Here is a 26893-nt window from a genome sequence, read left to right as displayed (position 1 = left end):
AGTTCTTCAACAAGTCGCCTAGCAGCTTTCCTAGCTCAACTTGTCAACAGCTAACATTTTGAGTTCGAGATAGCAACACCCGTCAAGAACAGAATCTCGTAGCACCAAAAAAAAAAAATAATAAGCTTTTTCTACAAGACAAGTCAACAATGTGGAGAGCTCCAAAGAAGTTTACAAAGACTCTAAAATTCCAGATCTCAACTTGAGCAGCATCGCATGTCTCCCTCCTTCGTTAAAAGTTCTGAAGCAGCACAAAGTAACCTTTGCTTTCGTCGTCATGAATTCTGATCGCCAATGGAGCAACAAAACAACTCGGAAAATTACGATATTTTCTGGAATAATCAGCAACAGTCACACGAAGCCACAGAAAAAAGCGGATCACGATTTGAGGTTATGGTTTGAGAGTTATGATCGTTTTTCCAAGACAATTCAGACTGACACCACTTGCAAACGACCAACTTCGTGAGCAATTTTCCGACATTGTACGACCCGCGAACCAAGAGACAGGAAACATATCCACAGATTGCCCAGACAGACAGCTCTCCATATAGTCCAATATTGTTCCAATCGAAGCTATGTGCCGAAAGTTACATGCGCTTCTCTCCAGCAGATACAGCAAGACGAAACACTGGTCAAAAGTTACAAAACCAGTCGACTTTGAAATCAATTTCCAGGAAGATTCCGACGAACTGCGTGGCGTGTAACCTATCCACGGAATGCCCCGAAAATTAGCTTTCAAAAGAAGCAAATCTCGCCTCAATCAGAAATTTACACTGAAGGTTATGACTCTTTCTTTGCAACAGATGCAACCAGCGAAACGCAGATCCTCACTGCACGATCAACCAAATTAGAAAGCAAATTTCTAGCAATCCAAAAGAATTTTCATGGCGATCTGCATATCAATTTGAAGCCCCGAGGCTCAGCTTTCTAGAAAGACCAACCTACACCTTAACGTCGAATTCGACAAAGAGTTATCACAGTATTTCTGTCTCTGCTGCAAGGTAATCACTATTTGATAAGAACGACTCTTCATAGACGAACAATGCAACTCTACCTTTGGAACAGCAATTCTGAGCTCAGCCTCTCGCCATTTCTTCTCCCATCAAGATAAGTATTCGTGCTTTACATTTTTTGATTGTTGAAGTCAAGCTCTAAATTGAGTCCCGACTCAAAAAGCTTAGTTCACCTAGTATCGAACTACATTCAAAAGATAAAAATAATTCTTGCAGTTAATCCGAGCTCAACGCTCGCAGTCACACATAAATTGAGCCGAGCTCGACGCTTGCTATTATGTGAAAATGTTTCACAAAAACCAAGACCTCGTCTTGCTTTAAGTCTTCAAAACAGGATAAGCCGAGAGTTCCTCGCACCTTAAAAAAAAAAAAAAAAAAAGAGCTCAAAAGCTCACGTATCTTGCTAACCAAATGATAATGGCATGTTTGCAGCTCATCGCAACTTATGTTTTTTTTAGCTCATCTGCCCGGCTATCTCGCAGATCGCAAGACAAACCATCTAGCAACCTATATCCCAGATCGCTCGTCAGATCATCTGATAGCTTGCCTTGCAGCTTGTTAGCAAGATCATTTGGTAACCTATCTCACTGCTCGGCTCATCAGTCAGGTCATTTCTCTGCTAGGCATTCAGATCATCTAGGAGAGCATCCCACAGCTCCTCAACAACTCATGAGGTCCATCAGACTACCTAACCCACAAGCTTAGCCTTGTTTTATATCGTCGACGCGTGCCAAGCTAAACTGACGTATCTTGGAGGTTCAACGGATCAATTTTTAATTCGCATCTTCCTAAAGTATAAGCCGAATATTCACTTCTTTTAATTCGGAAAAACTCGAGTTTAGCATTTGGATTTTCCCGAACTGGGGGGGGACTAATTGTTGGTGCCGGAATTAGCACCTCCGACAATACCGGCTTAAACCAGAGGAACTACGAATTAGACTGAGATTTCAATCAAACCAGGGTATCCCGGTTTAGCCTGTTAATGGGCCAAAATAAGGAGGTCATTTGCCGACTTTAGCCCGAAGTAGGGAGACCGTCTAGCCGACTTCCTAATTCGAAGAAAAAGAAGTTTTCTCCTTTGAAAATAGGAAGTCTTTGGAGATAAAGGAAATTAGAAGATTCAATCCTCGAAGAAATAAAAGTTTAACAACTCTTTTAACCGTCTTAATAGTGTATAAATAGAGGGGTTTGTCCTCTATTCTAAGGATCCGAAATTTAATACTAAAAACCCTAGTTTTCTTCATTGTTCTTGGGCAAAACCCTAACTTTGTCTCTAAGCAACCTTGTTCTTCTTTTCATTGAATCTTTGGTCACTAAATAGCGAGAGAGTTAAGTAAATTTGTTTACCCCCTTTAAACAAATTTATTGTGTGATTTTCAGAAGAACAGCTGTTGAAGAACTCCAAGCTGGGAAAATCAGTCCGCCCGAAAGCCGAGCTCAAAGCTTGCAGATGGCTTATAATTTAGTCGATCTAAAACCTAATTTCAAGATTGGGAATCCGATATGGTTAATACGTAATCAACCGACGGAGGTTCACAAAAAAAAAACAAACATGAACTTGTTCTTAAGGGCAAAAACATTTTATTCAAATATAAAAGTCTGAAAGATAAGAGTGGTCGACATAAGTCAACCGACCTAAAGCCTTCCTAGCTCCCAGTTCGTCTAGCTAACAGCTCGTCTGCACTTCGCCTAGCTAACAGCTCGTCTGCAGCCTTTCTAGCTCCCAGTTCGTCTGTAGGTTTCCTTGCTAGCAGCCCGTCTGCACTTCGCCTAGCTAACAGCTCGTCTGCAGCTTTCCTAGCTCCCTGTTCGTCTGTAGCTTTCCTAGCTCGCAGTTCGTCTAGCTAGCACCTAGTCTGCACTTTTCCTAGCTCACAGTTCGTCTGCAGTTTCTCTGGCTCGTAGTTCGCCCAGCTAACAGCTCGTCGGCAGCCTTCCTCGCTAGCTATTGCCCGCCTAACAGCTTGGAGTTCTTCAACAAGTCGCCTAGCAGCTTTCCTAGCTCAACTTGTCAACAGCTAACATTTTGAGTTCGAGATAGCAACACCCGTCAAGAACAGAATCTCGTAGCACCAAAAAAAAAAAATAATAAGCTTTTTCTACAAGACAAGTCAACAATGTGGAGAGCTCCAAAGAAGTTTACAAAGACTCTAAAATTCCAGATCTCAACTTGAGCAGCATCGCATGTCTCCCTCCTTCGTTAAAAGTTCTGAAGCAGCACAAAGTAACCTTTGCTTTCGTCGTCATGAATTCTGATCGCCAATGGAGCAACAAAACAACTCGGAAAATTACGATATTTTCTGGAATAATCAGCAACAGTCACACGAAGCCACAGAAAAAAGCGGATCACGATTTGAGGTTATGGTTTGAGAGTTATGATCGTTTTTCCAAGACAATTCAGACTGACACCACTTGCAAACGACCAACTTCGTGAGCAATTTTCCGACATTGTACGACCCGCGAACCAAGAGACAGGAAACATATCCACAGATTGCCCAGACAGACAGCTCTCCATATAGTCCAATATTGTTCCAATCGAAGCTATGTGCCGAAAGTTACATGCGCTTCTCTCCAGCAGATACAGCAAGACGAAACACTGGTCAAAAGTTACAAAACCAGTCGACTTTGAAATCAATTTCCAGGAAGATTCCGACGAACTGCGTGGCGTGTAACCTATCCACGGAATGCCCCGAAAATTAGCTTTCAAAAGAAGCAAATCTCGCCTCAATCAGAAATTTACACTGAAGGTTATGACTCTTTCTTTGCAACAGATGCAACCAGCGAAACGCAGATCCTCACTGCACGATCAACCAAATTAGAAAGCAAATTTCTAGCAATCCAAAAGAATTTTCATGGCGATCTGCATATCAATTTGAAGCCCCGAGGCTCAGCTTTCTAGAAAGACCAACCTACACCTTAACGTCGAATTCGACAAAGAGTTATCACAGTATTTCTGTCTCTGCTGCAAGGTAATCACTATTTGATAAGAACGACTCTTCATAGACGAACAATGCAACTCTACCTTTGGAACAGCAATTCTGAGCTCAGCCTCTCGCCATTTCTTCTCCCATCAAGATAAGTATTCGTGCTTTACATTTTTTGATTGTTGAAGTCAAGCTCTAAATTGAGTCCCGACTCAAAAAGCTTAGTTCACCTAGTATCGAACTACATTCAAAAGATAAAAATAATTCTTGCAGTTAATCCGAGCTCAACGCTTGCAGTCACACATAAATTGAGCCGAGCTCGACGCTTGCTATTATGTGAAAATGTTTCACAAAAACCAAGACCTCGTCTTGCTTTAAGTCTTCAAAACAGGATAAGCCGAGAGTTCCTCGCACCTTAAAAAAAAAAAAAAAAAAAGAGCTCAAAAGCTCACGTATCTTGCTAACCAAATGATAATGGCATGTTTGCAGCTCATCGCAACTTATGTTTTTTTTAGCTCATCTGCCCGGCTATCTCGCAGATCGCAAGACAAACCATCTAGCAACCTATATCCCAGATCGCTCGTCAGATCATCTGATAGCTTGCCTTGCAGCTTGTTAGCAAGATCATTTGGTAACCTATCTCACTGCTCGGCTCATCAGTCAGGTCATTTCTCTGCTAGGCATTCAGATCATCTAGGAGAGCATCCCACAGCTCCTCAACAACTCATGAGGTCCATCAGACTACCTAACCCACAAGCTTAGCCTTGTTTTATATCGTCGACGCGTGCCAAGCTAAACTGACGTATCTTGGAGGTTCAACGGATCAATTTTTAATTCGCATCTTCCTAAAGTATAAGCCGAATATTCACTTCTTTTAATTCGGAAAAACTCGAGTTTAGCATTTGGATTTTCCCGAACTGGGGGGGGGGACTAATTGTTGGTGCCGGAATTAGCACCTCCGACAATACCGGCTTAAACCAGAGGAACTACGAATTAGACTGAGATTTCAATCAAACCGGGGTATCCCGGTTTAGCCTGTTAATGGGCCAAAATAAGGAGGTCATTTGCCGACTTTAGCCCGAAGTAGGGAGACCGTCTAGCCGACTTCCTAATTCGAAGAAAAAGAAGTTTTCTCCTTTGAAAATAGGAAGTCTTTGGAGATAAAGGAAATTAGAAGATTCAATCCTCGAAGAAATAAAAGTTTAACAACTCTTTTAACCGTCTTAATAGTGTATAAATAGAGGGGTTTGTCCTCTATTCTAAGGATCCGAAATTTAATACTAAAAACCCTAGTTTTCTTCATTGTTCTTGGGCAAAACTGTAACGCCCGCGATCCTCAATAGGATCGTTGGCTAGGACTTGGTCCGGGAGAAGAAGGTGGAGTCTCGGACAAGTGAGAAAGAGCTGGCTATAAGCTCGGACAAAGGGGAAATCATGCAGGCTAAGCTAGGATCGTAAGGAAATCACTTGGGTCAGCTCGCCCAAAGCTCAAGCTCAGCTGGAAGGAGTGACAGTTACTCAGGTCGAGTGACAGTCCAGCTCGGGCAGCTGGACGAGTGACGGATGAGCTCGAGGTAGCTGGACAAGTGACGGACGAGCTCGAGGTAGCTGGACGAGTGACGGACGAACTGGGCGGTTATGGGCGAAGAGATACAACTCTTCGGAAAGGTGCAACTCTTCGGAAGGGCGCAACTCTTCGGAAAGGTGCAACTCTTCGGAAAGGTGCAAGGAACGGATGTGTTGATTCGGGAAGCATCCATTCGCCCCCTATATAAGGAAGGGCGCCCAGGACCATTCCACCCACCACAACACACCGAAAACACAAGAAACTCACCATTAAAACTCTCTCCCTCTTGGGAGAATAAATAGTCTTAGGATTCGGTAGCCGGGCTGTGGCCGGCAATAAAGAAGGAGGGTCGGATCGACCTAACCTCGAGAAGGAAGGTAAGGGATCCTAGACTTTGAGTCTAAGGGTTCTAGGATGTGAGTTAGAAGTCGGATCCTTGAAAGGACCGACTAGAGGGCTGAGTAGAATCCGGGTCATGTGCATCCTACACAAGACTCAGTCCGGGTAGGGATCGGCTGAGGCGGGGACGCGGCTCGGCGGAGGACCGGCGGGTCTTAACTGACCTGCCGAGAATCGGCCGGACTGATGCGCGATCTTCCCCTCTCTGAATTCTCTCCACGGATCCGAGTAGTGTATGGCATATAGAGCATTGCATAGACTTGCATATGATTAAGTAAATAAGATTACTTATGGCTCTGTGACTTTCAGGAACGAATGGTGATCGTGGGAAGGACTTGGCTTAGGCGCGAGAGACTCAAGGCCGGGATGATGGGTGGTGATAGTTCGGATAGTCTAGGGATCGATTATATGACTTGTAATAGCTTATATGCAAACTCATAGGTTGTATCGAATCCTTTGCTTAATTAATAAAGTATCCGATTGTTTGTTTACTCTATTCGTCTCATATATTGAATCTCGGAATCATATGAAACGGATTAGACTAGGAAAGAACCTCATAAACGGATAGGGCCGAGGCACTTAGTGGCTTGGGTCGAGAGAACTCGCCCGGACTTTAGGCAGTCCGGATCGGGGCCTTTCAAGTTGGTATCAGAGCATGCTTGGTTCTAGGACTAGGTGTTTGGGTTAAGGGGTATCACCACTCGTCGGCTTGAGAATCTCGCGGTAGTTGTTCTTTACTCTTTTGCGATTTTACTAGGAGTTATGTGGATTAACTTTAGAGGTTTCGCAGATGGGTAAGAGCAGCAAAACGGGAAAGAGTAAGAAGGACAAGGGCATTGTCGAGGAGACTTTGGTTGAGGAGGAAACGATGATCAACGAGAAAACCAGAGTCGGGACAGTGTTCGATGGGACAGACTCGGCCGGACCTGAGGCCGGGAAGAAGTCCATGAATGAGGAAGCACCGGAGAGTAGTGGTGCAAGGGACATCACGGATAACCGGAACAATACTCCAACGGCCCAAGAACAGTGGGATTTGATGAAGGGAATGATGGCGCAACTAGCCACATTGACCAAGGCCGTTGTAGCTGATCCGGTGGTCCTAAAAGGGGATAACCAAAAGGACGATGACTCGGAAGTTGTGGAAGTGAATCCACAACCGAATTATGGGCGGAAAAAGGGAGACTATCTAAGTCTTCTCGAACATGTCTCAAGGCTGGGCACGAGACACTTCATGGGCAGTACGGACCCGATTGTGGCCGATGAGTGGAGGAGTAGACTCAAGAGGAACTTCAAGTCTACCCGCTGCCCTGAGGATTACCAAAGGGACATTGCGGTCCATTTCCTTGAAGGAGACGCCCATAATTGGTGGTTAACCGTCGAGAAACGCAGAGGGGACGAGGTCCGGTCCTTTGCGGATTTCGAAGACGAGTTTAACAAGAAGTACTTTCCACCAGAGGCTTGGGATAGGCTTGAATGTGCGTACCTCGACCTAGTTCAAGGGAACCGCACGGTGCGTGAATATGATGAGGAATTTAACCGCCTAAGGCGTTATGTGGGACGTGAACTTGAGGAGGAACAAGCTCAAGTGCGCCGATTTATCCGTGGACTAAGGATAGAGATCCGCAACCATTGTTTGGTCCGGACATTCAACTCGGTTTCCGAATTGGTTGAAAGGGCAGCAATGATTGAGGAAGGGATCGAGGAGGAGAGGTACTTGAACCGGGAGAAAGCACCGATCCGGAACAATCAATCCACCAAACCCGCGGATAAGAAAAGGAAATTTGACAAGGTGGATAACACTAAGTCCGATGCTAAGACCGGGGAATGCGTGACCTGTGGTAAGAGCCACAGCGGAACTTGCTGGAAGGCCATAGGTGCATGTGGCCGGTGTGGAAGCAAGGACCATGCGATCCAAAGTTGCCCGAGAATGGAACCAGGGCAGTCCAAGGTTCTCGGTGAAGAGACAAGGACTTGTTTCTATTGCGGGCAGACCGGACATCTAAAGCGAGAGTGCCCTAAGTTGACTGCGGAGAAGCAGGCCGGACAAAGGGACAACCGCGGGGGAAATGGACTGCCGCCTCCCCCAAAGCGGCAAGCCGTGGCACCGCGAGTTTATGAGTTGTCGGAGGAAGCTAACGATGCCGGAAACTTCAGGGCGATCACTGGTACGTTCTCACAACTCTCTATTCATTATTTCAATAACTGCATTTGCATTGCATCATGCATATGGGAAAGGGGAGGTACTCAGCATTCTAAGGGAATGTGTAGGGACCTTGAGAGTAGGTGACGTAGTAACGCACACTCTATTTGATTCTGGGGCTACACATTGTTTTGTTAGTCCAGAATTGGTTGAAATAGGTGGGTTCAGGAAAGAACCAAACACCGATTATGGAATGGTACGAGCGGCCGGCGGACAGGCAATGTATCCGACCGGACTTGTTCGGGGCATCTCGGTTGTAGTGAACGGTGTCAATATGCCCGCGGACCTAATCATTGTTCCACTAAAGAAACATGATGTTATCTTAGGGATGGACTGGTTGGGGAAATACAAGGCTCACATAGATTGTCACCGAGGACGGATACAATTCGAGAGGGACGAGGGTATGTTAAAATTCCAAGGAATAAGAACAACCTCGGGAAGCTTGGTAATCTCGGCAATCCAGGCTGAAAGGATGCTCGGGAAAGGATGTGAGGCATATTTAGCCACGATCACAACCAAGGAAGTGGGGGCGAGTGCGGAGTTGAAAGACATTCCGATCGTCAACGAGTTCTCGGACGTGTTTGTGGCCGTTAGTGGTGTACCACCGGACCGGTCAGACCCGTTCACGATAGAACTCGAGCCCGGGACAACCCCCATATCTAAAGCTCCGTACCGGATGGCACCGGCGGAAATGGCGGAGCTAAAGAAACAGTTGGAGGAGTTGTTGGATAAAGGATTCATCAGGCCGAGTAGCTCACCATGGGGTGCGCCGGTTCTGTTTGTGAAAAAGAAAGATGGTAGCTTTAGGCTATGCATCGATTATCGGGGATTGAATAAAGTTACGGTGAAAAACAAATATCCTTTACCCCGGATAGATGAGTTGATGGATCAACTTGGAGGTGCACAGTGGTTTTCAAAAATCGACTTGGCCTCAGGATATCACCAAATTCCCATAGAGCCAACGGACGTGAGGAAAACGGCTTTCCGGACAAGGTACGGCCACTTTGAGTTTGTGGTCATGCCATTCGGATTGACCAATGCACCAGCAGCCTTCATGAAAATGATGAATGGGGTGTTCCGGGATTTCTTAGACGAGTTTGTTATCATCTTCATTGACGATATACTTGTTTACTCGAAATCTTGGGAAGCTCACCAAGAACATCTAAGGGCGGTGCTGGAACGGCTAAGGGAACATGAGCTATTTGCAAAGTTAAGTAAATGCTCATTTTGGCAAAGAAGCGTTGGTTTTCTTGGTCATGTTATCTCGGACCAAGGAGTATCGGTTGATCCGGAGAAAATACGGTCGATAAAGGAGTGGCCACGACCAAGGAATGCCACCGAGATTAGAAGTTTTCTCGGACTAGCGGGGTATTACCGAAGGTTCGTAAGAAGTTTTGCGAGCATGGCCCAACCCTTGTCTCGACTGACCGGAAAAGACACCGCATTCAACTGGTCGGATGAATGCGAGAAAAGCTTCCTGGAGTTAAAGGCCATGTTGACTAATGCACCAGTATTGGTCTTACCGGAGGAAGGTGAGCCATATACGGTTTATACGGACGCATCAATAGTGGGACTAGGATGCGTACTGATGCAAAAGGGGAGTGTTATCGCATACGCATCAAGGCAATTGCGGAAACATGAGAAGAACTACCCTACACATGATTTGGAAATGGCCGCGGTAGTATTTGCCTTGAAGATTTGGCGATCATACTTGTATGGTGCTAAAGTTCAAATCTATACTGACCACAAAAGCCTAAAGTACATATTCACCCAGCCGGAGTTGAATCTAAGGCAAAGAAGGTGGATGGAACTTGTGGCGGATTACGACTTGGATATAGCGTACCATCCGGGCAAGGCCAACCAAGTCGCCGACGCCCTGAGTAGGAGGCGTTCGGAAGTTGAGGCGGAACGGAGCCAAGTGGACTTGGTTAACATGATGGGGACATTGCATGTGAATGCCTTGTCTAAAGAAGTTGAACCCTTAGGGTTGGGAGCCGCCGATCAGGCCGACCTGCTTAGCAGGATCCGGCTGGCTCAGGAACGGGACGAGGAGATAAAAGGATGGGCACTAAACAATAAGACCGAGTACCAAACCTCGAATAATGGTACAATCGTGGTGAACGGTCGAGTATGTGTGCCGAACGATAGGGCATTAAAGGAGGAGATCCTAAGAGAGGCCCATCAATCGAAGTTCTCAATCCATCCTGGGTCGAACAAGATGTACTGCGACCTTAAAAGGTACTACCATTGGGTAGGAATGAAGAAAGACGTGGCCAGATGGGTGGCCAAGTGCCCGACTTGTCAACTGGTCAAAGCAGAGCATCAAGTACCAAGTGGGTTGTTACAAAACCTACCTATACCGGAATGGAAGTGGGACCACATAACGATGGACTTCGTCACCGGACTGCCAACGGGGATCAAGTCCAAACACAATGCGGTATGGGTTGTGGTAGACCGATTGACTAAGTCTGCGCACTTCATGGCGATCTCGGATAAGGATGGAGCAGAAATCATTGCCGAGAAGTACATAGACGAGATCGTGCGGCTACATGGGATTCCGGTTAGTATAGTGTCAGACCGAGACACAAGGTTCACGTCAAAGTTTTGGAAGGCTTTCCAAAAGGTCTTAGGAACTCGAGTGAACCTAAGTACTGCCTACCACCCACAGACGGACGGACAGTCCGAACGAACGATTCAAACCCTCGAGGACATGTTGAGGGCATGCGTCTTGGATTGGGGAGGAAACTGGGAGAAATATCTAAGGTTAGTAGAGTTTGCATACAATAATAGTTTTCAAGCTAGTATTGGTATGTCTCCCTATGAGGCGTTGTATGGACGAGCTTGTAGAACACCATTGTGTTGGACGCCCGTGGGTGAACGTCGGTTGTTTGGACCTACGATCGTGGATGAAACCACAGAGAGAATGAAGTTCTTAAAAATCAAGTTGAAGGAAGCCCAAGATCGACAGAAAAGCTACGCCAACAAACGTCGAAAGGAATTGGAATTCCAAGTAGGAGATTTGGTGTACTTAAAGGCGATGACCTACAAAGGGGCAGGGCGATTCACCTCAAGGAAAAAGTTAAGCCCAAGGTATGTTGGCCCGTACAAGGTGATCAAACGAGTAGGGGCGGTGGCATACAAACTTGACCTTCCTCCAAAATTAAATGCGTTTCACAACGTCTTCCATGTGTCACAATTACGGAAGTGTTTAAGTGATCAAGAAGAAAGCGTGGAAGATATACCCCCCGGGTTAAAGGAAAATATGACGGTGGAAGCATGGCCGGTACGGATCATGGACCGAATGACGAAAGGGACTCGGGAAAAATCAAGGGATTTGTTAAAAGTCTTGTGGAATTGTGGAGGCCGTGAGGAATACACTTGGGAAACCGAGAATAAGATGAAGGCCAATTTTCCGGAGTGGTTCAAGGAGATGGGTAAAGATCAACTTGATGCGGATTCGAGGACGAATCCAATTCAAGGGGGGGAGACTTGTAACGCCCGCGATCCTCAATAGGATCGTTGGCTAGGACTTGGTCCGGGAGAAGAAGGTGGAGTCTCGGACAAGTGAGAAAGAGCTGGCTATAAGCTCGGACAAAGGGGAAATCATGCAGGCTAAGCTAGGATCGTAAGGAAATCACTTGGGTCAGCTCGCCCAAAGCTCAAGCTCAGCTGGAAGGAGTGACAGTTACTCAGGTCGAGTGACAGTCCAGCTCGGGCAGCTGGACGAGTGACGGATGAGCTCGAGGTAGCTGGACAAGTGACGGACGAGCTCGAGGTAGCTGGACGAGTGACGGACGAACTGGGCGGTTATGGGCGAAGAGATACAACTCTTCGGAAAGGTGCAACTCTTCGGAAGGGCGCAACTCTTCGGAAAGGTGCAACTCTTCGGAAAGGTGCAAGGAACGGATGTGTTGATTCGGGAAGCATCCATTCGCCCCCTATATAAGGAAGGGCGCCCAGGACCATTCCACCCACCACAACACACCGAAAACACAAGAAACTCACCATTAAAACTCTCTCCCTCTTGGGAGAATAAATAGTCTTAGGATTCGGTAGCCGGGCTGTGGCCGGCAATAAAGAAGGAGGGTCGGATCGACCTAACCTCGAGAAGGAAGGTAAGGGATCCTAGACTTTGAGTCTAAGGGTTCTAGGATGTGAGTTAGAAGTCGGATCCTTGAAAGGACCGACTAGAGGGCTGAGTAGAATCCGGGTCATGTGCATCCTACACAAGACTCAGTCCGGGTAGGGATCGGCTGAGGCGGGGACGCGGCTCGGCGGAGGACCGGCGGGTCTTAACTGACCTGCCGAGAATCGGCCGGACTGATGCGCGATCTTCCCCTCTCTGAATTCTCTCCACGGATCCGAGTAGTGTATGGCATATAGAGCATTGTATAGACTTGCATATGATTAAGTAAATAAGATTACTTATGGCTCTGTGACTTTCAGGAACGAATGGTGATCGTGGGAAGGACTTGGCTTAGGCGCGAGAGACTCAAGGCCGGGATGATGGGTGGTGATAGTTCGGATAGTCTAGGGATCGATTATATGACTTGTAATAGCTTATATGCAAACTCATAGGTTGTATCGAATCCTTTGCTTAATTAATAAAGTATCCGATTGTTTGTTTACTCTATTCGTCTCATATATTGAATCTCGGAATCATATGAAACGGATTAGACTAGGAAAGAACCTCATAAACGGATAGGGCCGAGGCACTTAGTGGCTTGGGTCGAGAGAACTCGCCCGGACTTTAGGCAGTCCGGATCGGGGCCTTTCAAAAACCCTAACTTTGTCTCTAAGCAACCTTGTTCTTCTTTTCATTGAATCTTTGGTCACTAAATAGCGAGAGAGTTAAGTAAATTTGTTTATCCCCTTTAAACAAATTTATTGTGTGATTTTCAGAATCAGGATTGTTGATTCTGTAATCAAACAATGAATTTGTACTAAGGGATTTAGACAAATTCACTCCTCTCTTAGCTCACAAATAATCAAAGGGAAAGAACAAAATTGCTTGAATAAAAAGCTAAGGTTTGCTCTATAATTGTAGTCTCTTGTATTAGGTTAAAGATGATCCTTTGGGGAGTTTGACCCCCCCCCCCTATTTATACAATGGGTCGAACATACCAAAATATGATAAACTTCTAATTATCTTAGATCTAAATCTCCATTACTTCCATTCTTCATGAGATTCCCCTCTTTAAAATAGAAGTTTTTCCTTCACACGACCTTAGAAACCGCCTACGGCGATCTCAATTGTCGATCTAAATTTCGGGCGAGCTCATGACTCAGGCCCATTAACAGGCTAACCGGGATTTCCCGGTTCAATCGAATTCTCGATTTTATTCATGTTATTTCTTGGTTTAAATCGGTATTGTCGGAGGTGCTAATTCCTGCACCAACAATTAGTCCCCCCCCAGTTCGGAAGATCCGAGTTGCTTAATTCGAAACATCCGAACTTAGAAATTGAATATTCGATTTAAATCTTGGAAAGCGTGAATTAATCACTAGATTTCCGAATCGATTCGTAACTGACACGTGTCCAATTGCCGCGTCTGTACGCGCGCGTGAAGCTCAGGAACCGAAGCATCTTGTAAGATTAACGATGACCTCGTAAGTCGTATGGCGTTCTCCCAGCTTACTCTGGTGGCGATCTGCAATTTTGTTGCCGCTCTGACCTTCGGCGCTGAAGAAGGTTACCTGGTAAACGTTCGTTGTTTCGAGGAAATGACGACGTTGAAAGCTATCAGGTCGCATTGGTTGCTGTAAGGGAGCACGGGGATAGGGAGTGCAACAGGTTGTGGAATGACCGAGCTGCTAACGTCGCCCGTACTACAAAGAAAACCTAAGCTCGTCTTGATAGAGAAGGCTTATCTCGAGCCAGAGGACCTCGTCGGGCCAAAGGTGGATGCTGAGAATCAAGCCAGAGGCGCTGAGGAGATAGTGGGCATCCTTATGCAGAGAGGCGCGAAGATTGTAGCATCTGAACTCAGCGGCCTTAAGGAGTTAACCAAAAAAGGGCGACCGACGAAGTCAATGCCTTGAACGTTATCGAGCTCGGGGACGGTGATCTGAACATGTCCCCAGATCGGCTTGGCTCAAATGTCGACCTCGTTAGCGGAAGCGATATTCGTCGTGTAAGCGATGAGGAAACGAACCAGACGACCTGAATAGGTCGCCTTTTGTAATCTATTTTGGAATATCGATCGTGGACCCAATTTTCGGGATGATCTCAAAACTCTTATTTAACCGTGGACCCACTTCCAGGGCGGTTTTTAATTTTAACTTCTATTTTCGATGATTTTCTATCTTGCCTGTTTCTGAAGCAGAATGGTTCTTTCTTCCATTTATGAGCTTTGTCATTTTTTTGGAAAAGGAAATTGAGGAAGTCAACCCGCAACTAAGTAAATTTCCATTTTCCCAATTTGGAGAAAATGGAAACGTTAACGTCTCGGAAGAGGAAAATGAGAATTTCCAGATCGCATTAAGGCAAATTCCCAATTCGATTTCTGTATTTGCCCCTATAAATACTTCTCTGTTGATCGACGATTGTTTCATCGGCCCTTTCTTCCTTCTATTTGCAAGATGGAGAGTGTTGGATCTTCTCCCTTTGTTGGCAGAAATATTCCGACTTTCTCGAATGCTGAGGCGATTGAACGAGGGATGCCGTTTTTCAATAACCTTCGAGTTCCCTGGACTCTCCTATTTCAGGCGAGCTCGGAGGAAAGACGTGAAGCCGAGGGTTTCTTGTCATGCGTCGAGTCTAGGCATAAGGAATACCGCGAGATGCTAAGGTACTATGACGAACGAAGGTCCGACATCGCTCGAAAAATGGCTATGCTGGAGTCACATCCTCGCCATTGGCTTAAGAATGGTTTTCAGCTTCTGGCTCCGATGCCGGGCATTCTTTTGTCGTATTGTGAGGACTGTGATCGAGACGCCGCTGCCGTCTCAAAGGAGAAGCATCCAACAATCATTGCTGATGGGGACTTCATTCCCAGGACGCCTTCTCTATTCTACCTTGGGCCGGCTGCTACTGATGCTGATACCACGGAGTGTCAGAACTTCGTCAACCAAGTAAGGATTGCTTTGGTTTGTGTTTTGGATATCGGGATGTTTTTAAAGAATTTCGTTGCTTTGACTTCTCAGGTTGGATTTCTGCATCAGGATCAATGCCGCGAGCTGCAGTACTTTCGAACCAAGAAACGAAGGGTGGACTTTCGTCTCGAGGAGCTCGAGACTCTGATTGCTAAGCTGAAGAAGAAAAGAAGAAGGGTCGTCACTCGTCTGGATGAGGTCGAACAAACGATTAGGGCATTGGAGATTCGTTCGGAGGATTGGGAGAAAGCTGGTCTGCAGCTAGTGTGGCCCATGCCAGATCGCCTTCTTCAGGATAATCGCACTGTTTCTGACAGGGCGATCTGATGTTCTATCTGGCTGATAGAAGATGATCCTTGGTGGCTTTTCGGACTGTTTTTCCTTTGCTTTTTATTTCCAAATAAACGCCCTTGTGATGGCTGGCGACCTTGTTTAACTCTAATTTATTCTGGAATAAATGTCTTTGTAATAACCCCCGATCCCGTTTGGTCGTTGATTAATACAATGCAATTGAATTGGCTTATTTCCTCTGCGACCTCTGAGGTCGGCTTTTTTAGTTCTTTTCGAAGTAACGCAATTTTTTCTGTCTAATTGGATTAGATGTTAGGTGCGAGACTGAGCCCGGCTTTTGAGAAAGAATATTCAGCGTGTGCTGGACGCGAGACGTCTCTCGGCTTATGTCCAGCAGGCTTATGTATGATTTAAAGAGGGAGTTCTGGGCTCTGTTTCCAAAATAAGTGAGGCGGACTCAGCATATTATTTGGGGGGCGAGATGCTGGGCTCGGCTTACTCCCCGTAGAGCATCTGTTCGGCAGATCGCGAAACGGTTCGGCTTATATTTCTGTCCGAACCAGAGCTTAAGTGCGAGAAAACTGGTCTCGGCTTTCCCTATTAGAAAAATTAAGTTTCTAATAGGGCGTGGATTATTTCACCACTGCATCCATGTGAGACGCGCATCGAACGCCTGGCCAGGGCGCCGAGAGTTGACATAATAGATCGTAAAGCGAATTCCGTATTGAGAATGCAAACTTTAATTTTATTAAGTATTATAGCTGCATCCTTGCGAAGGACTGCCTACGTACCCAATTAAGGGATCAAGCCATTCGTAGTTCGTATTACATAAAGGAGATCGACAGGCGATCTGCGTGCTTAGAATAAATATATGAATATAGTTTTTTTTTTTTTTTTTTTTTTTTTTTTGGGCGTAGCTAATTTTTAACCTAGTAATAGTACCTTTTGAGGTGGGCTGCATTCCACGGATTTTCCACCTCTTTCAGCTTCATGGTCATCAGCAGATAGACTCCTGGATGAAGTACCTTCGAGATCAAGTAAGGTCCTTCCCATCGAGCTCCGAGTTTTCCAGCGTTCTTTTCTTCGGTGTTACTGTAAACTTCCCGAAGCACGAGGTCGCCAACGTTGAAACGACGCTCTCGGACGTTTCGATTATAGTATTTCGCCGCTGCATTCTGGTAATTCTGGATCCGGATGGCGGCTTGATCGCGAAGTTCTTCGGCGAAATCATTATGGTCGCCTAAAAGCTGATCGTTCAGTTTTTGGTCGTTCGACATCATGCATCTTCGTAAAGTTGGAACTCCGGCTTCGTTTGGAGCCATTGCCTCGATGCCGTAAGCCAGGGAGAAAGGAGATAATGATGCAGGTCGCCGAGGTGTAGTTCTGTATGACCAGAGTACGCCATCCAGCTCGTTTGCCTAGTTTCCCTTTTTAGGGCCAAGTCTTTTCTTAATTCCGGCTATGATCGTTTTGTTTGTAGCTTCAGCTAGACCGTTCCCTTGTGGATATCTTGGAGTCGAGTTGCTCATGCGAATGTTCCACTTGGCGAGGAAGTTTCTAGTAATGAGCGAGACGAACTGCTTCCCGTTATCTGTAACGATTTCATAAGGAAGGCCATGCCGGCAAATAATGTTCTTCCAGATGAATGCAACCACATCACGTGATTTGACCTTGTGGTACGCCTGTGCCTCGACCCATTTGGTGTAGTAATCAGTTAGGACTAACATAAACCTTTTGGATCCAGAAGGGGGCATTGGTCCCACGATATCCATGGCCCATCGCATGAATGGATACGGTGCCGTGACCGAACGCAGTATCTCGGGAGGAACGTTCTTCATCGGGCCGTGCCTCTGACACGGTTCGCACTTTGCCGCGTAGGCTTCGCAGTCCGCCAGCATAGTTGGCCAGTAATGACCGTCTTTTTTGATTTTAAGGCAGAGAGCTCGTCCGCCGGAATGATTCCCACCGTCTCCGTCATGCGTTTCCTTCATGAGTGTTAGGGCTTCTTTTTGATCCACGCAAGTGAGAAAAGCTTTGGTCGCACTTCGCCTGTAAAGTTCGCCGCCCATCATCATGTAGTTCGCCGCTTTGGTTTTTAGTCGGCGAGCTTCCCATCGATCTGCTGGAACTATGCCGTCGGCAATGTACATTTTGATGGGGAGTCGCCAATCGGATGGTTCCGGATTTTCTTCTGTATCCGGCGCGTTGGCTGCATTGCCGTCCATGTCCATGGCCGTTACGGGGTCTACAATCACGCAGGTCGACTTCAGCGGTTCGATGCTCGGTTGTGCTATGCTTTCGACTGGGATAGTTCGCCTTAAGTCGGGGTTGGTGCTTGAGGCCAGTGCGGCCAATGCATCTGCTGCCGAATTATCGTTTCGAGGGATTTTGATCAGGGCGAACTGTTCGAACTGGCTGGAAAGTGCGTGGACCAGTGAGAGATAAGCCCGCATTCTTTCGTTCTTTGCTTCGAATTCCCCGCTGAACTGACTGACCACGAGTTGAGAGTCGCTGAAAGCTTTGATCTGTTTAGCTCCGAGCCCCTTAGCGAGTCGAAGTCCTGCGAGAAGTGCTTCGTATTTTGCTTCGTTATTCGATGCCTTAAACTGGAGCCGAAGTGATTGTTCAAGGATTTCTCCGGTTGGCGAACGAAGTAGAATTCCGATGCCGGAGCCTTGTAACGATGAGGAGCCGTCCGAGTAGAGTATCCAGTTTTCGTCCGGGATAACGTCCATCACATCTGGAGATAGTTCGGTCATGAAGTCCGCTAGGACCTGAGATTTGAGGCTCGGGCGAGAGCGATATTCCACGTCGTATTCACTCAGTTCGATTGCCCATTTCGCAATTCGTCCAGACTGGTTTGGGCTGTGGAGCACTGTGCGTAGTGGCTGATCAGTGAACACTACTATGGAATGTGATTGGAAATAAGGTCGGAGTTTCCGAGCTGCCGTTATCACCGCCAATGCCAGCTTTTCTAAGGTCGGATATCTGGTCTCGGCGTCATTCAGGGCTTTACTGGTATAGAAGATAGGTTTTTCGTCACCACGATCATCTCTTACCAGTACTCCGCTCACCGCCGAACTTGACACCGAGACGTAGAGATATAAGATTTCTGTGAGACCCCGTCCCGGACGTCTCGGCGTCCGGCGACGTTGTACTCAAGTTCGCGCCTCTTCCCGGCCGAACCTCTTAATTTTTCGCGATTCAACATAGAATTGCCTTTACGAGGCTAAATTCTATAATCGCTCTCTTATTACACAGCGGAAGTCTTTCTAACCTTGGTTTAATTCTAACCAACTCTTGTACCGGTTTCATCGTCTTTGTTCCTTAGACTTAGATCGATCCTTTACTCGGTCAAGACATGCATATGTTCGCTAACCATTCTAAGCCAAACAATCGCATATTCCTTTATCCTACTTTCACGGTCAATTACCAAACGTCTATCTTAACTAATAAGCTAGATCGTTACATACCTTGGTCAATATGCGGATTTGATTCCTTAGCCCGTTTGTCGCCTTACTCCATTCGTTCAACGACTCGTCATCGGTCGTGAATTGATGAACCAATCCCTATTGTTACTTAGCCATACAACCAACCAACCCCACTGGTCTAAGTACAACGATAGAGATTGGAGATCGTACGATTCCCTTGGTTCACGATGGCCGAATCAAGCTCTTGGCTTATTGGTCCATTCGTTCTCCAAACGTACGCCCCTCCGGCTACATGGTGGACGATTGAGCCCTCGGCTTATCGAACCATCCATGTTTCCGTTCCGGTCGTTTAACACTACGACCGCCCACGGTTTACTAATCGTTTACCCGTCCGGTCCATGGTGGTCGATAAAGCTTTCGGCTTAATGATCCATCCATGCGGTCCGAACGATATCCTTATCACACCCAAGGGTCCGTGGATTCATCCACTGGATCATCGTAGGCTAGCCCATGAAATCTTTCTTCCGTCGGCCTTAGGTTTGCTCGCGGGTCCAACATCCGTTTTGTCCATCGGTTCCCACCGTGGACTTTCCCGTTGGTTATCCGTCGAGTCACCCTTTGGTCTTACTGATCTCTGATCGGTTTCACCATGGCTAAGGAGATAGATACATGAAGGCGGCCGCGATGTTGATCCTATATGGTGAATCACGTTCCTTACCCATTCTTGGTGCTTTCTCCCTTTCTCGGTAAGATTGCATCCATGGGCGACCCTTGGGTGTGTTCGGATGCACTTATCCTTGTGCTTCCTCGAACACTTTTCTCGATCCATCTCATCCGACGATTGGTCTGTCCGACCCGTTCCGTCAGACGATCGGCCTGTCCCATCTGACCCGTCCGACGATCGGTCTGTCCGATCCGTCTGGCCGATCCGATCCGTCTGACGATCGGTCTGGCCGATCCGATCCAACGATCGGTCTACCAGATCCGATTCGTCTCTAAGACGAACGGTCTACCCTCTCCATCCTCTACACTCCATCGAACCCTTGGACCGGGAGGTAGCATGCGCATCAGTTCGGTCGAGTTATACTCGCCGAGCCGCACCCCCTTTCCGACCAACAACTCTAGGATGTGTTGGGACTCCTTTTAGAATGTTTTATGGTGTTTTGGATGTTGTGAGATGATGTGAGATGCCTTGGGCGTCCTCCCTTATATAGGAGGCGAATGGATGCTTCCCGAAGCATCACATCCGGTCCTTGCACCCTTCCGAAATGTCACATCCGTTCTTTGCATCCTTTCGAAAGGTCACATCTGTTCCTTGCATCCTTTGGGCGATGCAACCGTTCGTTGGTACCCGCTCGACCTTACACCTTTTGGCCGAGACACCTCTTCACCCGTGAGCTACCACAGTCCACCAGCTCGAGTGTCAGCTGACCGTACCACCCAGCTGGGTCAGTACTTGATTAGCTCACCGAGCTCAATCGAGCTGTCGGTCAGCTCACCTAGCTGAGCTAGCTAGTCTTACAGCTGGTTTAGCTCACCTAGCTTAGCTAGCTAGTTCATCCAGCTTGTCCAGCCCACCTAGCTGGTTCGGCTTGAACTTTCTCGTTCTTCCTACTAAGTATTTTAGTCCGTTTCTTGACCATGGTCTAGTTTTCTCCTAAAACAACCTGCCCTCTTTATGAACGCGGGACGCAGTCGTTACAAGTCTACCCCCCTTAAACTGAATTCGTCCTCGAATTCGGCGTGTGTAAGATCTTGGTTACTCCCTAACTCGAGACACGAGCGTTACAAGTCTACCCCCCTTAAACTGAATTCGTCCTCGAATTCAGCGAGTGTAAGATCTTGTTTACTCCTTAATGCTTTCCCATCTTTAGTCTCTCCAAGACTTTAGATATCACGTTTGATCAAATCTCTATTTCCGAGTTTGATCAAGTTTCCCGATCTTTGTCTCTTACGACACTCGATCAAATTCCTGATCCTAGTCCTCTCCCGGACTTGATCATTATTTCCCGATCTTTGTCCTTTCCTGGACTTGATCAATGTTTTCTGATCTTTGTCCTTTCTTGGACTTGATCAACGTTTTCCAATCTTTGTCCTTTCCTGGACTTGATCAACGTTTTCTGATCTTTGTCTCTTCCGACATTCGATCAAATTTCCGATCCTGGTCCTTTCCCGGACTCGATCATATTCTCGACTAAAGTCTTTTTCCGACTTTGTCAATATTTCCGACCCTGGTCCCCACCGGACTCGGTCAATATTCCCGACATAGGTCTCTTTCCAACCTTGTCGTTTTTCCATGATCTTGGTCAATTTCTGATAAGATCAAAACCCCAGAAATAGTCAAATCCCGACTAAGTCTGTACCCGATCTTAGTCAAGTTTCGACTAGATCCAAATTTCATTGATATCGGTCCATCTCCGAATATATCAACCCACTTTTCCGTCATGTTTGAGTTTTGACTACAAGGATAATATCTTGGTTCCTGATCGTGAGTTGGGTAACTATTTCCGTTTCCGTACACAACGATCCCTTAACTTCCTTATCCGCCAGAACCTTACTATGACGTTTTCCCGAGCACCTATCCATCCTAGGATCAAGCATGCTCTGATACCAACTTGTGAGACCCCATCCCGGACGTCTCGACGTCCGGCGACGTTGTACTCAAGTTCGCGCCTCTTCCCGGCCGAACCTCTTAATTTTTCGCGATTCAACATAGAATTGCCTTTACGAGGCTAAATTCTATAATCGCTCTCTTATTACACAGCGGAAGTCTTTCTAACCTTGGTTTAATTCTAACCAACTCTTGTACCGGTTTCATCGTCTTTGTTCCTTAGACTTAGATCGATCCTTTACTCGGTCAAGACATGCATATGTTCGCTAACCATTCTAAGCCAAACAATCGCATATTCCTTTATCCTACTTTCACGGTCAATTACCAAACGTCTATCTTAACTAATAAGCTAGATCGTTATATACCTTGGTCAATATGCAGATTTGATTCCTTAGCCCGTTTGTCGCCTTACTCCATTCGTTCAACGACTCGTCATCGGTCGTGAATTGATGAACCAATCCCTATTGTTACTTAGCCATACAACCAACCAACCCCACTGGTCTAAGTACAACGATAGAGATTGGGGATCGTACGATTCCCTTGGTTCACGATGGCCGAATCAAGCTCTTGGCTTATTGGTCCATTCGTTCTCCAAACGTACGCCCCTCCGGCTACATGGTGGACGATTGAGCCCTCGGCTTATCGAACCATCCATGTTTCCGTTCCGGTCGTTTAACACTACGACCGCCCACGGTTTACTAATCGTTTACCCGTCCAGTCCATGGTGGTCGATAAAGCTTTCGGCTTAATGATCCATCCATGCGGTCCGAACGATATCCTTATCACACCCAAGGGTCCGTGGATTCATCCACTGGATCATCATAGGCTAGCCCATGAAATCTTTCTTCCGTCGGCCTTAGGTTTGCTCGCGGGTCCAACATCCGTTTTGTCCATCGGTTCCCACCGTGGACTTTCCCGTTGGTTATCCGTCGAGTCACCCTTTGGTCTTACTGATCTCTGATCGGTTTCACCATGGCTAAGGAGATAGATACATGAAGGCGGCCGCGATGTTGATCCTATATGGTGAATCACGTTCCTTACCCATTCTTGGTGCTTTCTCCCTTTATCGGTAAGATTGCATCCATGGGCGACCCTTGGGTGTGTTCGGATGCACTTATCCTTGTGCTTCCTCGAACACTTTTCTCGATCCATCTCATCCGACGATTGGTCTGTCCGACCCGTTCCGTCAGACGATCGGCCTGTCCCATCTGACCCGTCCGACGATCGGTCTGTCCGATCCGTCTGGCCGATCCGATCCGTCTGACGATCGGTCTGGCCGATCCGATCCAACGATCGGTCTACCAGATCCGATTCGTCTCTAAGACGAACGGTCTACCCTCTCCATCCTCTACACTCCATCGAACCGTTGGACCGGGAGGTAGCATGCGCATCAGTTCGGTCGAGTTATACTCGCCGAGCCGCACCCCCTTTCCGACCAACAACTCTAGGATGTGTTGGGACTCCTTTTAGAATGTTTTATGGTGTTTTGGATGTTGTGAGATGATGTGAGATGCCTTGGGCGTCCTCCCTTATATAGGAGGCGAATGGATGCTTCCCGAAGCATCACATCCGGTCCTTGCACCCTTCCGAAAGGTCACATCCGTTCTTTGCATCCTTTCGAAAGGTCACATCTGTTCCTTGCATCCCTTGGGCGATGCAACCGTTCGTTGGTACCCGCTCGACCTTACACCTTTTGGCCGAGACACCTCTTCACCCGTGAGCTACCACAGTTCACCAGCTCGAGTGTCAGCTGACCGGACCACCCAGCTGGGTCAGTACTTGATTAGCTCACCGAGCTCAATCGAGCTGTCGGTCAGCTCACCTAGCTGAGCTAGCTAGTCTTACAGCTGGTTTAGCTCACCTAGCTTAGCTAGCTAGTTCATCCAGCTTGTCCAGCTCACCTAGCTGGTTCGGCTTGAACTTTCTCGTTCTTCCTACTAAGTATTTTAGTCCGTTTCTTGACCATGGTCTAGTTTTCTCCTAAAACAACCTGCCCTCTTTATGAACGCGGGACGCGGTCGTTACAATTTCCCCGACCTCAGGTTTGGCTAAGATCGTCCCGCTCATGAGGTAGGATTTGAGCTCCTGGAAGGCGTTCTCGCATTTTTCGTCCCAATGGAAATCCTTGTTTCCGCGCAGGAGCTTGTAGAATGGGAGACATTTATCAGTTGACCGGGCGATGAAGCGATTCAAAGCTGCGATCCGACCTGTTAGCCTTTGTACTTCTCGTTTGTTCTGGGGGGACGGCAGTCCGATTATCGCATCGATCTGCTTCGGGTTGGCTTCAATTCCTCGTTCGGTGACTATGTATCCCAAGAATTCTCCCGACGTTACTCCGAAAGTGCACTTCGTGGGATTCAGCTTCATCTGATACTTGTCTAGAATATCGAAACACGCGGTGAGATGTTTGATATGGTCTGTGGCCTGTAAAGACTTTACCAACATGTCATCAATGTAAACCTCCATTGTGATTCCCAGCAGTTCGGCGAACATTTCGTTCACCAAACGTTGATAGGTCGCCCCTGCATTCTTTAAACCAAACAGCATCACTATGTAGCAATACGTTCCGCGATCAGTGATGAAAGCCGTTTTTTCACAGTCGTCCTTGTGCATCAGGATTTGATTATATCCCGAAAAGGCATCCATGAAAGATAAGAGCTGATTTCCAGATGTTGCCTCGACTAGGCGATCTATGTGTGGCAGTGGATAACTATCTTTAGGGCAAGCCCTGTTTAGGTCAGTATAGTCCACGCAGACTCGCCACTTACCGTTCTTCTTTTTGACCACCACCGGGTTAGCTAACCATTCTGGGTATTGGACTTCTTTAATCAGACCGGCTTTTAGGAGCCGCTCGACCTCATCTTGGACGGCCTTGGCGCGGTCCGCCCCTAGCCGCCTTCGCTTTTGGCGAACTGGTTTGAAGGTTGGATCCGTGTTAAGCTTATGACAGGTTACCTCTGGAGCGATTCCTGTCATATCCTTTGTGGACCAAGCAAAAGATGATGACCTCGATTTCAGGAAGGCGATCAGTTCTTCCTTTATCTCTCCTTCCAGTTCGCTTCCTATTCCAACCGTTCGAGATGGATCTGATTCGTCGATGTTCACCTGGATAATTTTGCAGCTTGGCGCTCTTATTGACTCACGAGCTGGTCGCTCCGACGGTGCAGCTCGCTCTTCGTCCTTTAATTGCTATAAGAATTCCTTCTTTCGTTGTTTCTTCTCAATCACGTAGCACGTCCGTGAGACCTTCTGGTTGCCGTACAGGGTGAAGATTCCTGTGTTTATCGGGAACTTCAGGCAGAGGTGATACGTCGAGGGAATTGCCTTCATCGAATAGATCCAAGGACTTCCCAGAATGGCATTGTAGATTGGTTCCGAGTCGATGACGACGAACTTGGTTTTTTGCGTGATGCCGCCCACTTGGACTTGAAGTTTGATCTCCCCTATTGACATCTTTGCCTCGCCGTCATATCCCGTCAGAGGGCGGATTTTAGGTATTACTTTGCTTTCAGAGATTCCCATTTTTGAAAGGGTCTTCAGGAACATCAGATTGACCGAGCTGCCGGTATCGATTAGGACCCGTTCTACGTCGAAGTCCTCCATTACCAGTTCGACGACTAGTGCGTCGTTATGGGGATGCTGAATCCCACGCGCATCTTCCGAAGTAAAGATAATTGGTTCCTGGCTCAATGGCTCAGCTTCTGGGGCAACCCTAATGCTGCATACTTGTCGAGCTCGCTTCTTTAAAGCCGAGACTGAATCCTCATCGTCAGATGGTCCGGCCATAATCATGGAGATCCTTCCGCGGGGATGGTCTGGAGCTCGCTGCGGTTGCTGTCCTCTCCATCTTTTTGGGGGACCGGGGAGTTCGTTCTCCGGGACCCTCGCCTCCTCTACGTGATCGTCCTCGAGGAGCAGTTGGTGATCCACGTGTTGTTCTTCATGCGCTGGTTCCGCCTGGGACTGTTTGAAGTCGCTCTTGCGTTTATTTTTCCCATTCTTGGGATGATAGACTGCCTCTACTTCACCGGATTTATATTTTCCGAGGAGGATATTCAGAAGATGTTTACACTCTTCAGTGGAATTGTAACGCCCGCGATCCTCAATAGGATCGTTGGCTAGGACTTGGTCCGAGAGAAGAAGGTGGAGTCTCGGACAAGTGAGAAGGAGCTGGCTATAAGCTCGGACAAAGGGGAAATCATGCAGGCTAAGCTAGGATCGTAAAGAAATCACTTGGGTCAGCTCGCCCAAAGCTCAAGCTCAGCTGGAAGGAGTGACAGTTACTCAGGTCGAGTGACAGTCCAGCTCGGGCAGCTGGACGAGTGACGGTTGAGCTCGAGGCAGCTGGACGAGTGACGGTTGAGCTCGAGGCAGCTGGACGAGTGACGGTTGAGCTCGAGGTAGCTGGACGAGTGACGGACGAGCTCGAGGTAGCTGGACGAGTGACAGACGAACTGGGCGGTTATGGGCGAAGAGATACAACTCTTCGGAAAGGTGCAACTCTTCGGAAGGGCGCAACTCTTCGGAAAGGTGCAACTCTTCGGAAAGGTGCAAGGAACGGATGTGTTGATTCGGGAAGCATCCATTCACCCCCTATATAAGGAAGGGCGCCAGGACCATTCTACTCACCACAACACACCGAAAACACAAGAAAACTCACCATTAAAACTCTCTCCCTCTTGGGAGAATAAATAGTCTTAGGATTCGGTAGCCGGGCTGTGGCCGGCAATAAAGAAGGAGGGTCGGATCGACCTAACCTCGAGAAGGAAGGTAAGGGATCCTAGACTTTGAGTCTAAGGGTTCTAGGATGTGAGTTAGTAGTCGGATCCTTGAAAGGACCGACTAGAGGGCTGAGTAGTATCCGGGTCATGTGCATCCTACACAAGACTCGGTCCGGGTAGGGATCGGCTGAGGCGGGGACGCGGCTCGGCGGAGGACCGGCGGGTCTTAACTGACCTGCCGAGAATCGGCCGGACTGATGCGCGATCTTCCCCTCTCTGAATTCTCTCCACGGATCCGAGTAGTGTATGGCATATAGAGCATTGCATGGACTTGCATATAATTAAGTAAATAAGATTACTTATGGCTCTATGACTTTCAGGAACGAATGGTGATCGTGGGAAGGACTTGGCTTAGGCGCGAGAGACTCAAGGCCGGGATGATGGGTGGTGATAGTTCGGATAGTTTAGGGATCGATTATATGACTTGTAATAGCTTATATGCAAACTCATAGGTTGTATCGAATCCTTTGCTTAATTAATAAAGTATCCGATTGTTTGTTTACTCTATTCGTCTCATATATTGAATTTCGGAATCATATGAAACGGATTAGACTAGGAAAGAACCTCGGCAATCCAGGCTA

General features: G+C 47.2%; 2 protein-coding genes and 3 pseudogenes across 5 annotated transcripts; 4 read left to right on the top strand and 1 right to left on the bottom strand.

Annotated features, from left to right (window-relative positions):
* Window positions 1-575: 575 nt before the first annotated feature.
* Window positions 576-1775, top strand: AT2G01045 (uncharacterized protein; the record flags this gene model as incomplete). Its single annotated transcript, NM_001335031.1, has 3 exons — window positions 576-700; window positions 804-1001; window positions 1496-1775. The coding sequence occupies 3 exons, from the start codon at window positions 576-578 to the stop codon at window positions 1716-1718; spliced, it is 546 nt and encodes a 181-aa protein (NP_001324766.1). The 3' UTR covers window positions 1719-1775.
* Window positions 1776-3556: 1781 nt separating this feature from the next.
* AT2G01035 (uncharacterized protein) lies at window positions 3557-4756 on the top strand (the record flags this gene model as incomplete). The annotated part of the gene is made up of 3 exons (NM_001335030.1): window positions 3557-3681; window positions 3785-3982; window positions 4477-4756. 3 exons carry the CDS (start codon window positions 3557-3559, stop codon window positions 4697-4699), a joined length of 546 nt encoding a protein of 181 aa, NP_001323474.1. The 3' UTR covers window positions 4700-4756.
* A 1937-nt stretch (window positions 4757-6693) lies between these two features.
* Window positions 6694-11617, top strand: AT2G01034 (annotated as a pseudogene; the record flags this gene model as incomplete). Its single annotated transcript has 1 exon — window positions 6694-11617.
* A 3068-nt stretch (window positions 11618-14685) lies between these two features.
* Window positions 14686-15525, top strand: AT2G01031 (annotated as a pseudogene; the record flags this gene model as incomplete). Its single annotated transcript has 2 exons — window positions 14686-15177; window positions 15268-15525.
* An 866-nt stretch (window positions 15526-16391) lies between these two features.
* On the bottom strand, window positions 16392-26579 carry AT2G01029 (annotated as a pseudogene; the record flags this gene model as incomplete). Its single annotated transcript has 1 exon — window positions 16392-26579.
* Window positions 26580-26893: the final 314 nt, after the last annotated feature.

Source organism: Arabidopsis thaliana, chromosome 2 (genome assembly GCF_000001735.4).
Source record: "Arabidopsis thaliana chromosome 2, partial sequence".
In the NCBI taxonomy this organism is placed as follows: domain Eukaryota; kingdom Viridiplantae; phylum Streptophyta; class Magnoliopsida; order Brassicales; family Brassicaceae; genus Arabidopsis; species Arabidopsis thaliana.
Note: the sequence above shows the minus strand (reverse complement) of the source record. Positions and strands in the feature narration are given on the sequence as shown.